Source organism: Octopus bimaculoides, chromosome 7 (genome assembly GCF_046866305.1).
Source record: "Octopus bimaculoides isolate indiv1 chromosome 7, ASM4686630v1, whole genome shotgun sequence".
Classification (NCBI taxonomy): Eukaryota; Metazoa; Mollusca; class Cephalopoda; order Octopoda; family Octopodidae; genus Octopus; species Octopus bimaculoides.
This window is the reverse complement of record NC_142934.1, coordinates 24076597-24090059: the sequence shown is the minus strand read 5'-3', so window position 1 is coordinate 24090059 and position 13463 is coordinate 24076597. Positions and strand designations below refer to the sequence as shown.

The window sequence follows — 13463 nt, the reverse complement described above, 5'->3', positions numbered from 1 at the left end:
GAAGTCAACTTTGCATTTCATCCTTTCAGGCTGAATAAAATAAAGTAACAGTCAAGTACTGGGGTTGATGTAATTGACTTACCTGCTTCCCTCAAAATTGCTGGCCTTGTGCCAAAATTAGAAAGAATTATTACTATTATCATTATCATTAACAGTATACATTTTGAGACATTTCATCAGTCATTGCTTATATTTCACCATTTATAGGTGTTGCTAACCATGTTGTACATCGTTAACTCATCATTCAGGATGTTACTAACATACCACCATTGTAGATGTTGCTAATACTTCACTCCACTCATTGACAAAACTCCATCATTCTAACTAAAACTGCTAACACTTTAATATGTTATACATCACTAACACTCATTCATGATATTGTTATTGTACCACCATTTTTGTCTTTGGTAACTCATTACCACCCCTGTTGATTCACATTTCATAGATGTCACTGTTTCATTTCCTATTGTCTAACATGGATTTCACATTATCAAACATAACATTTCATCTGTAATATAAACTGTTTCATTCATGTCACATGCATTTCACATTCCTTTACATCAGTGCTTCTCTCGTAGCCATATCACCTTACATAGATAGTGCTCATGTGTCATTAATAACACCTTACATAGATGGTGCTCATGTCTCATTTTATATTCCCTTGAATAGACAACATTCAAATCCCAAAACCATCCCTTTATGTAGATAACACAAATATTTAGAAACATCATAGTGCAAGAGATACTGGGCCACTAACTAATAGATCAATAGTTAAAATCTGCTGTTTTGCCAGTGTTTCATTGTGTTTCTCACCAGAACATTATTCTACATTGTCTCAGTTTTGTGACTGTGTTAGGAATAGGTAGGTACCAGATCATTGTGTGTGTGTGTTACTTTATGCAATAGACCAGCATTCTCTCCAGAGTAAAATTCATCTCTCATCTGTTTTACTCCATGGAACTTGAGATTAGCAACAAGCCCTAGAAGACATTTATACTTTCTACACATCTCAGTGAGTAACGGGTACCTTTTCTTGTGGTACATGATGCTAACTCTCTGCACAGTATGATATAGTACCCCCACCACATTCAGTTTTTCATTTTCAGCCCTCACTCCTACATCTCTACCATTTCATACATAACTACATTACCATAAGATAGGAGTAACTCTAGAAATACTTCTAGGATTTATTGAGCAGAAATTCTTCCATTTGTCATTGATGCATATGCATGTAAACACACACACACACACACACACACTAATACAAACATTTACTCTCTTGCTCACACATTCACACTGTTTTATTCTTCAAAAATTAATAAGATAAATGTTAGGGATTGATGGAATCAGGTATATCGTTGAAGTCTACTCCGCCATGACCATTCTGGTGACTAGTCTCATTTAAACTCATCCCTTTCCAAATTGATTTACATGCACAGACACATATATGCACGAGTAATATCACAGTGTGTGTGTGTGTGTGTATGTATATATTATATATCTTTATTTACTGCTATTTCATTACCAGAAAGTATGTCATCTTCCCGGCGCAACAGTCACAGCATGGCATCAAATGGTGGCTCTGAGTCCAACAGTCCTCCTGACAGTCCATTTAGTAGCCAAAACCAAATAAACTGTATTAACCACCATCCACAAGGTATGTTGTTCTTCTTTTTCTTGTGCACACTCTTTGTGTGTGTTTAAATGCTACTGTACAGTTTTGAATGCGTTATAATCCTTTAGCATCCCCGACATTATCTATGACTGTTTATTCTTTGTCTTTCCTCTCACCTTCTCTTCATTTGTCTAACCATGATCCATTTTATATTTTGAATTCTCTTTTTTATTTTTCCTCTGAAACAAACAACAGTAAATTTATATGTTCTCTTTCCCGTTGAACAGATGAAGGACGTAGAGGGATGTCTAACATGTATAAGTTAGTAACGCCACCACCCCCTATATACTCCAGTGACTCTAGTCTTGATGCCTGCAGTGATGAAATGCTGTATGTGGCAGGGGGCACACCAGAATCAGCGACACGACAACCATCACGCCTACAGCAACCAGGTCGACCAACCTCACCATTAGTTAGTAACCTGAAACAACCAAACAATGTTCGTAGAGGATCTTCACCTATCAGAAGTAATCTTCCACAACCAGGATCTATGTCTGCTCGTAGATCAATACCAAGGCCATCTTCTGCACCACGCTCTAGTTTACCAGCTCCCAGAAGGTGTGTTATTTTTCGTCTTGCTTTCCATTATATCTAACCCTTACCAGAATAGTCTGTGTATTTCACAAACATACATTCACAACTAAGGATACAACAGAGTTTTAGATATCTTTACCTGAATTTTTGGAACAGATGATTTTACAGTGTAAAGTCTAACCCAGTCATGGGAAACCTTTTCCAAGAAGCCAGCCACATAAGGCATGGCTCATCATCAGTTGAGCAATACAGCTAAACAAAAATTCAAGGTGATTTTTTGTTAGGCATACCATTCAGAAAGTCTTACAAACCACATGTGACCTGCAGTTTGCCCATATTGGTCTGACCCTTAATTATTCTGTTTAACCCAGATCTGCCCTGATTATAGGTGTTCAGGCCAGGACATGCAGTTTTTTCAGATGTATTTGTGACTAGATTGTCTAGTGTGTCCTTGCTTCTTTTAAAACGATATGAACAGCACTTGCCTGCTATTTCTAGTAACTTCAATGACCATGTTGTGGTCCCCAAATTGGCTAGTATAGTCATCTGGTGGAATCTTGTTTCTTGATACTGGTGACTATTTAGAAGGTTGTTCATTATTCTGAATGGCATCTATTTTGTTTAAGTAGAGTGACAGAAACAGTTATGTGACTGGTTTAAAAGTGCACAAGTTTTGGATATTGATAGCTATGGTAACCATTTAGCTGTTCTACATCCATGCCTCCATGCACATATTTAACCCTTCCGATATCAATCTGCTGGAGACTGCAACTGGTTCTACAATTCAACTTTCTTGTTTCAAAATTATCTCAATTAAGACTGCCCATCAAAATTCATTGTTAATTTATGTTCGAAACACTAGCTTTATAATGACAAAATTATTTTACTAAGTTCTGTATTATTTAAAAATTTAATTGAACCAAAAGCAGTATATTTCAACAAAAAAATAATAACAAAAGGATTAAAGCAAGTACATAGACATATAACTTTGCTGGTTTATGAGCTTTAGTTTATTTCTGTTTTGTGTTTCCAGACCTGTAATGTCTTAAGATGAGAACATTTCGTTAAACATCTGTTTCAAAGTCCAGTAGAGGAAGTTATGAGTACAAATCCCTAGACCTTGCTTTATGGAAGTGGCTCTTTACTTAGATATAAACATTCTGATAGAATACTGTAACAAGATTATCTCTAGCTATGCCTGATATGACCAGATTGTCGATAGATCATTTGAAATATCTTTCTGCATACATACATTACTTCTAGCAACATTTCTTCTGTTAGGCAAATTTGTCCTGGATACCTAACTCCAATTTGTCTTTATATATTTATTTACTTAGTGATTGTTCTCAACTCACTAAGCAAAATAATACTTGAGCAAGTTACTGTGAGGTTATGCTTCAACAGAGGATACCTAATAAGGCTCAAACATGTTTGGAGTTGTCTTTTGTGGAAAATGGGGAAAATCTTTTTATTACTTAATATTGTGTTTGTCACTACATGTTTTATTGTACTTCTGCTGTTTATACTTTTTGATACCAACCTGCCTCAGATCAGCTCTGATTTAATAACAAAAAGTTTCTAGTTTAATTATACAATGTCTCTTGTTTAATTATACAAAATTTCTACTTTAATTAATCAACACCTCTGCTTGAATGACACAAAATTTGATTTAATTATACAAATTATCTGCTTTAATCAATGACTGTGGTTTGATTATACAGAGTATTTGGTTTAATGATGCAAAGCCTCTAATTTTAAAATGTTCATATTTAAATTTAAACTTCTCATTATAATTTCATTTAAAAGCATTCAGTGATGTTATGTTCCAAACAAGACCTTAATTATGTTTCAAATAAGACTCAGTTATTTTATTAAATTGCTCCAAATTCTTAATTATTTTGAAAATTAATTCAAACAGTGTATTTCATTAGAAATATGGTCCAGTGATTAAATATGCTTTCACCTACTTCAGTAAGTCTCTATGACTACTGGATTCCTTTAACTTTGATTCTCTTCATTCTGATCATTTAAAAAAAAAAATATTTTTTTCTTACTTTGTTTTTGCCTAGATCTGGAATTCCATTTAAACCTCAAGAAAAGCCACCAACTTCTGCAATAACATCTCCAGGGTATGATGACAGCTGGAAAGAGGGATGTTTCTAATGGATTATTCAGTTACAGTCACTGTGCAAAATAAAAGCTCATGTAACATACACAATCACATATACACACACACACATATTAAGCTTGGAGTATTACACTCTGAGTATTCCTCTCACTTTATTCACAAAGAGTGTTTTCTCATAATGAAGTGACACTGCCACCACAGTTATTCTCACCACCAGCACTTGGACCCTTTCTATTACTCCTGTCTTACAGGTCTTGTGTAAAGTGGTACATTTATAATCAAACTGGTTAGATGATCCTGTGTAAGACTAACCCCTGCTACTGTTTGTAGAATGGATTGGATGTTAGGAAAGGCTGTGAGAGGTACACTAGCAGCTTGTGGTTAACTCTGACACATCTAAACATCAAAACTGGTTTCAGTCGGATCATTCACTCAATCAGTTTATTTCATTCTCTCTTTCAATGATACTTTGTCCATTTTCTTAGCTTTTCAGGCTGTCCTGCTCATAGTTAAGAATCAACACATCTCCACTTACATGTATAGCTCAGATGAGCTGCTGGTTTACATGCAAAAATTGCACATGTATGCATGTGTATGTATATATATATATATATATATATGTGCGTGCACACACACACACACACACAGAGTAGTATGAAAGACAGTTAATTTGTCTACAATTTATTGCCTGCATTACAGAACACTGTTGTATTGTGAATGCCACTTTTTCTCTAGTAGTGACCCTCAGATATCTATTTCTCCTGTAAGTACCTACTGAATTATATTATTTCCATTGTATACATATTCTATCTGTAACAGATTAACTTCTCAATATTTGACAATAGCAGACATATTCTAAACAATAACAAGTGTCCATACATGTACTAATTTTCTGTTACACAACTAATTTGCTGTAATTTACTATGGTTGCTCTTAAAGCCTGCCATCCCAATCCACCCCAAACTCAGTGCATGGCTTCACTGTTTGAACCCAACCAGCCTTGGTGTCCCCACTTGACCTAAAATAGATTTTCTGGATATTTTCTTAACATTTCAGTGTGGTCACTTGTGTGTGTCTGTGATTTAATGATTAGTATGGTCAATTCTTCATTTAACAATGTTCACACTTTTAAGATAGAATGATAGGACAAAGCCAGTGTGACTGGGTGGTTGGCACTCCACTGCTACACTAACTGGTTGGACACTCCATTGCTACATTAGTAACAAACATGACACTAATACTACTGACAGACATGCCATTATCATTACAGATGTTAGATAATTAAAATCTTGGTGGTGGAAAATTTAATGTCTGTTCAGTTATAAACTTGCATCTGGCACATGTTGGTCACATTGACATTTAAAATTGTGAAGTAGCAGTCACTGAGTGTCAGATGTATGTCTGTCTGTGGTATGTAGGGTGTAAAAGTCAGTTGACTGACCTTGTTTAGGTCTAACATGTCTTCCTTAACTTCCACCTATCAGTTTATTTACATCAAATGCTCTTCATGGAATAACAATCAACATCTTCATCTGACTTTCAAATCTTTATATTTTACTGCAATGGTGAAAGAAAAAAATTCAAAAGTTATTTTTTTGCTTTTTCTTTTCAATTTAAGAGATTATTTTAACTGAAACTATTTTTCAATTATTTAATCGTATGTGGTTGAGCAACAATATAATCTTGACAAGTATCTCATCTCTGAAACACACATAGGAAGCAAGCAAAGTTTTAGAGCTTTTTTTTTCTTCCTCTTTTTTGTCGGTTTTTACAATTGTTTATCCTTGTTAGTGGAAATGTTTTGTTTATTTTTAAATATTTTAACCTTGAAAGGCAATGCTCCAGCATGGCCTTACTTGTGGCCAACAAACTAAAAGTAAACTGTTATTAGAGCAAATCTCTTTTCTACCGAATGCCTTTTGTATATGTAAACACTCAAACTTCTTGCCAAACAGGCTGAAAATAAATGGTTTGCCTTAATCTAGGAACACAATGCTGTAGCTGTTGTGAGGTTTGATTTTTTATTTTTGGCATTCTGGTCAGGAGTTCAAATCATAACTAGAACTTAGGAAGAGAATAATGCTAGAAATAGATTGTGGTCAGCACCACAGTTACCCCCCTATTTATTGTTTTCTCTTTGCAGAAACAGTAACATTTGTAACTTATTTCTCCTATCCCCTTCTCTCTTTCTAGTCATAATTTCATTGTATTGCCTTTAAAATTGGAACCCAATTTTTATAGACGGGTGGTGGGGAGAGAAAAACTAATTTAATTTAACGTTACTGCTGTATTTTGTCATTTTGGTGAAGGAAAGGAAATCTTTAAGCTCCTAGCTTTAATGGAATATTTGTACGAAATGTTAACTGACTGAAAGTGAGGGCTCCTATGTGTCAACTTTGATAACAATGAAGACAACTAAGTGGTAGGGCTGGAGGGCCACCACAACAATAGTGGGAAACAGACCAAGAAGCCTGTATTATGACCTGCCCTCTCGTACTGTTGAGCAGATGACTTAAACATTTTGAGGGAACTTATGAGCAATTTTTGTAATTAACATAACAAAATAAGTATGTAATATATATATAATTAAAAAAAAAAAATGGTTCATCATCAGATAGGAAATATTTCTTTTCTACTATTTTCTTCAATATGTCTTAGATTTTGTGAGATTCCAATGTGGCTGTTGTCTCGGAAAGAAAAATCAAAAGCCAAGAAAGCTTGTCTTCAGCAGACACTGGTGATTGCCACCAGGGTTGGAAGACAATGCTTGGATGTGATTTTTTTTAGCCTTAATCAATCAAATCCAATCAATCAATCAATGTATTTTGACAATTAGTGTGTGTGTGTATGTGTGTGGTGGGGAGAGTAATAATAGACACAACAAAAACTGTGTGGTATCATATTAACTACTCTGTACCTACCATACCATTAACCTCAATTCTTTCAAGAGGTAAAAAAAAAAACCTACAAAACGAAAACAAACAAAAAATAAACAAGTGACAGTATGTTCCTCTTTTTTTTTCTTTCAATATTTTTTTTTTCTAAGTTATAATAAAATATTGCTATAAAAAAAAATTGTCATTTTTTCAATAAACTTTTCTATGCTTTCTTCCTCTATATACCTTCACCATTTTAGAGTCAACTTTTCTATGTTTGCATGGATTTAGACGGAATTTGTTGAACTGGATTTTTTTACAGCCATCATATTGCCAACCCTTTATCAAGTAAGGCACTTTTTTTCACAATTTTTACAATTTTTTGTATGTCAGCAGAATATGAAAAGGCAGAGTTTGTGGACAATATGTTGATAGAAACACTGTCAGCAGATGTCACAAATGCTGATGTCAATGTTTGTAGCCATAGCTCAGCATATATTGCAAACATTCACAGACACCTCATATGTATACACACATCCACATTATCATAATTTAACATCTGCCTTCCGCACTTGCATGAATGAGGCAAATGGAGGACTATGTAATGCTCCAGTATCTAGTCTGGTGTGGTTTCTAATAGCTAGATACACTTTCTAATGTCGACTACTTTACACATTGTACTGGGTACTTTTTTCATGGCACTGGCACCAGTGACAATTGTGATGTAACTTACATGAAAGTGGCTCCCATAACTGAAATGGAACAGAGGAATAGGAAGGACTGATCTGACTTTGAGTGATGAGCAGTGATAAGTAAGAGAAGAGGATGGGGAGGTATGGCAGAGACTAGGAGAGAGGGAAAGGATTAGTAACAAGTTATTGAGAAAAAGAGAGGGACAGATGAGTACTGATATGTGGGTTTGAGGTCTTGGGCTATCTAACATTATAAGGAGGAAGTATGAACAGAAAGTGTGATGAAAAGGTGCAATGGACTCGGTTGGAGAGGAATACTGAGAATCATTAAAAGAAAGAAATGTGGAGTTAGGTCAGAGGGAAGAAAGATGAGAAAGGGTGCTGGGAAGGCTGAGAGGCTGTGGAGGAGAGAAAAGTTGGCAGATGAGGAGGGGCCAGGAGACACTAGTGGGTACTGAAGAGGTTGGTGGAAGAGCAGAGTGTGAATGCATTTGATGTGTGCATATGTTCACAGATGTTTACATTCCATGGCTTTGCTTGTCACAATGTGAGTGAAATGAGATGATGTTTATATTCCATGTTAACAATACTGTCAGTTGTGCTGCACTGCCAAAGATTTCTAAAATTAAAAACAAAAAAAAATGGACAAAAAACCACCCCCACTTATTTGAAAAGGCGGCAAGAGTTGGAAGGATGTCCAGCCATAAAATTCTACATTGAATAGTCCTGCCCAACCTATGATAGCATAGAAAAATGGGCATTAAATAAATAGTATTAGTGACCTCTAACCATAATTCAATTTCCATCTCAGCAAACTTCTGTAGAAAAGGAAACAAGTTTTACGAGAATTGTTTTTTAAATGACTTTCGTAGCTTCCATTTACTAAATTCAGCACACAAGGAATTCATCAGAACTAGGCTCTTGTTATATACTGTTGTTATTATATATATATATTTGTTCTTGTCAAATGCAGTGTCAATGATTAGGTGTTTCATTAGCAATTTCTTTTAATACCCTGAGCATTTACTCAAAGCATATACATATGTGTGTGTGTGTATATATGCATATATATATACACATAGATGAACATAATTACACACAAACACACATGTAAATAGCTTTACTTGTTTCAGTCATTGAACTATGGCCATGCCTAGGTACTTCCTTGAAGAGTTTAGTTTAACAAATTGTTCTCAATACTTATTTTTAACCCTGGTACTTGTTCTATTGATCTCTATTGTTGAACTCCTAAGTTATAGGGACATAAACAAGCCAACATTGGTTGTCAAGTGATGGTAAGTGGAAAACACAGATATATACATGTTGATGTGTGTATGTGTGTGTGTATATATATATATAACTCTGCTTGCGAAGACCTATTGAGGCAAGTGAATTTGAAATCTGAAATCGAAATCAAACCATATCCGACGACTGGCACCCATGAAATTGAAATCGTAATTGAACCATATTCGATGACTGGCACCTGCGCCAGTGGAGCACTAACAGCACTGTCCCAGCGTGTTCATTGCCAGAGCAGCTGTCTGGCTTCAGTGCTAGTGGCCCATAAATAATACCATTTGAACGTGATTGTTACCAGCGTCGCCTTCTGGTACTTGTGCTGGTAGCACGTTAGAAAATCATTCGAGTGAAGTCGTTGCCAGTGCCGCTGGACTGGTTCCCATGCAGGTGGCACGTAAAAAACACCATTTTGAGCGTGGCCATTGCCAGTACTGTGTAACTGGCCCTCGTGCCAGTGGCATGTAAAAGCACCCACTACACTCTCAGAGTGGTTGGTGTTAGGAAGGGCATCCAGCTGTAGAAACTCTGCCAGATCAGATTGGAGCCTGGTGCAGCCTTCTGGCTTGCCAGTCCTCAGTCAAATCGTCCAACCCATGCTAGCATGGAAAGCAGATGTTAAACGATGATGATATATATAATGAGAGAGAATGAGATATATAATAGGCACGTGAAATAGTGTTGAATAAACAAATTTTGTATCAGTTCAAATATGTCTGGGGCATATTTGACCAGTAAAAAGGCCGTTTTTATTATGCTTCGTTGTGAAGGAAATTCTCACTTTAGACAATAAGCAATGAAAACCATCGTTTCAGATCATCCTTTGTGGACTGATGAATGCATGTCAAATTCCTTTGCTGTTGCTGGGAATGAATACCAAATGGGATAATCTTCAAATGACTTTGGAAGCCATAGCTTCCTTACTGAAAGCTAGTAGAAATTATCTACCATCATGCTAGCATCTGCCAAGCTCAAATTATATAGCAGGCATGCTTAAGCAGTGCTGTGGATAGATATTTTCTACTGATTTTCTGTAACAGTGGTTCTCAACTGGGTTTCACATGGCCCTTGGGGCTCTGTATAAAATCTTGGCTTTAAAAATTATGTGCAATAAATTGGTTATACTTCTACAATACACAAAATATTAAAAACTTTTTTATACAATTCCTAATAATATTTAATTATGAAAATATAGGATTTTTATGGTAGCCAGATTTGAGTCTCATATCGAAAGTATGGTACAAGCTGTTATGAAACTATAATGTAGTATCAATTATAATAATGGTTTCAAATTTTGGCACAAGGCCAGGAAATTTAGATGAGGATAATAGATTACCCCAATCTTGAAAGGATGAAATGCCAAGTTGATCTCAGTGGGATTTGAATCATCATAAATAATATATAAACACACACTTATACGATGTAGATGCATGCAATACAGATTAATTTGTATTTCCATCCTATTCTTTTCATAGAACATTAATGATCTCCAGTCTCAATGAGAGAAAAATAAGGGAAATAACCTTGAAATAGGAAGACAAAAAGAACAGTGTGTGAAGCTATATACATATATATATATGAGTGGATCTTTTCCTTTTCATGGGCAGCTCGATTATTTAATTTTCTTTAACTAAACACTTTGAAACTTTGGATACTGGTAGAATGTGTCATATAGAATATCTTTTACTCTTAGCATTGTTGAGAAAAGTTTCTATTTTCAAAGTTATATCATGTTAAAGTTGTTGTTTTTCAGTAATTTCAACCAATCAATGACGTGTCGTCAGCCGAATAAAATTACTGCTATTGTTTGTCAACAACAACTTCCGGCGGTGTATATTTCGTTTGTTATTTATGACATATTTCATCTCAGTTACATTCGTATGAATAAATGAGTGTATCTGAAGCATGTTTACTTCATGACACCACAATAATCGTTTGTGCATTTCTTCTGCTTTTAGGTTTTTTTTCCCCGTTTTTCAGCAACTATTTTCAGAAAGACTTCCTCCTGTCCCCCACCCCCACCCCATTTTCTTGCAATTAGTTTTTTTAAAATTTTTTTTTGCCAAAAACACAGCTTTTTGGATATGGAAATTCCAGAAAATTGTCAAAAATTGGAATTTTGAAATTTTTTGCTCCACCCCTCCAATTTCTTCATTTTTCAATAACTCTAACCCTAAAGCTAAAACCAGTACAAACACACGAACGATGTCATAAATAACAGTGACAAATGAAATGTACACCGCCGATAGTTGTTGACAAACAACAGCAGTAATTTTATTCAGCTGAATACACATCATTGATTGGTTGAAATTACCAAAATATAACTTTGTAAATAGAAACTTTTCTCAACAACGCTAAGAGTAAAAGACGTTCTATATGACACATTCTACCAGTATCCAAAGTATTTAGTTAAAGGAAATTAATCGAGCTGTTCATGAAAAGGAAAAGATCCCCTACAAGTTCAAAGCACTCTCCATCATGTAAGATAGAATTTATTTTCTTTGGCACACCAAATCTCGTGTATGTGAAATCTTTATTGGATACCATTTCTGAATTAAACTGATATTCAGCACATCTGTTAATTTACTAAACTAAGGGACGCGACTCTGAGCAAACGAACTAACCTTCTGCTTACTTGCAAGTTGGATATGAAAGCATAATGGACATGATTTTCTCTTCTAGGCAACTTCGTAAGTGTATTTTTAACTTCAAGTACTCTATTTGTTGATCTTACTATCGTCTTTGACATGGTCAATGCAGTTACCACTCCTTGAATGGATCAATCGAAGCTTGTACTCTTTTTAAGCTTGATATATATATATATTGGCCTCTTCTCGTCAAACGATTAGATTATAGTAATGTAAGCAAACCAACAGATTGTCAAGCAGCGATAAAAACACACATATACAAGGCCCATGCCCTAATGATTAATTAGCATGTTTGACTCACAAACAGAAGGGCCTGGGTTTTATATCCATGCATATGTATAAAAGAATGTCAGTTTGAGTACAAGGGTTCGTATTTCCAATTGTCTTCATGTGTTTGGTGGCTGTAAACAAATGCATCATAGCTTGTACAGACAGCATTGTTTGCAGTCCGTCCAACATGAAAGCATATCGAGGATTCTTAACATGCTGCAAACAAAAGGTTCAGTCAGTGTTGTTTTGTTTCCAGTTCCCCACAAATTTGTTGCGAGCTGTGTTGCTCACCAGGTTGGAAGATTGGAAACAGGTGAAGGTTGGCAGCAGAGAACCTTCTGTTGTGGTTCTTTGTCTTTAGCACGGTATGTATTCTCTCAGCTAAACAGAGGCTGCATTTCTTTATTCCATTCTTCTACAGCTTTGATCTCTCAAATGCCTCCAATTTGTTGCTGTAAACAATGTTATTGTCCATCAGTTTCTGGATGTGGTTTGCTAATTTTGTACTATTTGTTTTATCAGTATGCTTGGCTGATAACTCTTGATTATAACATCCTGCTGAAGTTAAGGAACCACAACAGCTATTTAAATTCCAGAATTGAAATTTTCACTAGAAAATACCTCTTTTGGTATGTAGAATCAAGACAAATAGACACAAACACACACAATTATAGCTATGTGGTTTAAAAGTTTATTTCCCATCCACCTGGTTTTGTGTTCAGTCCCACTATGTGAAACCTTGTCTTCTACTATAGCCACATGCCAACCAAAACCTTGTGAGTGGATTTGGTATGTAGAAACTAAAGGAAGCCAGTTGTGTGTGTATATCCTTGTCTTGATATTATAATAGTTGGCAACAAGATGGGCTTCCAACCCAGACAAGCATGGAAGAGTGGACATTAAAACAATGATATATATATATATATATATATATGTGCACACACACACCTTAGTAAATCTAGCAAAGGAAGTACTTGAAGTGTAGAGAACTAGTTGACTCAACAAAATTTTCAAACCACACTAACTTTTAGCAAAAGGATTGACAGTTTTCAACTGGGATGAAGTTTGTCACAAAAGTGTAACTGATCTGTGATGTCTGCCACTGCTGTCAGATGTTAAGACCATCAGTTACCAGATGTGAATGAAGTCCAAGACTCTTGTGAAATTTGTCACCGTTGCCAGATGTTGAGGTCCACAACAGCTGTGAGGTTTAGAGTGTACCACTGTTGCAAAGTCATGTTCGCCATTGATTGAGCAGATATGGTATATTTTGCAACATATAAACAGCTAAATAGTCTATAAAAAATTTATGAAAACAAAAGTATTTAAAAAAAAAGAAAAAAG

At 35.4% G+C, this 13463-nt stretch overlaps 1 protein-coding gene across 4 annotated transcripts in view; it reads left to right on the top strand.

Annotated features, from left to right (window-relative positions):
- The window catches only part of LOC106880912 (uncharacterized), a 100151-nt gene extending 92739 nt beyond the window's left edge, over positions 1 to 7412 (top strand). For all 4 annotated transcript variants that reach the window (XM_089355002.1, XM_014931078.3, XM_014931079.3 and 1 more), the window contains 3 exons: positions 1529 to 1657; positions 1903 to 2233; positions 4279 to 7412. In XM_089355002.1, coding sequence (XP_089211128.1) covers positions 1529 to 1657; positions 1903 to 2233; positions 4279 to 4372 — 554 coding nt within the window. In that variant the 3' untranslated portion in view covers positions 4373 to 7412. The remainder of the gene's footprint in view (positions 1 to 1528; positions 1658 to 1902; positions 2234 to 4278) is intronic.
- Positions 7413 to 13463: the final 6051 nt, after the last annotated feature.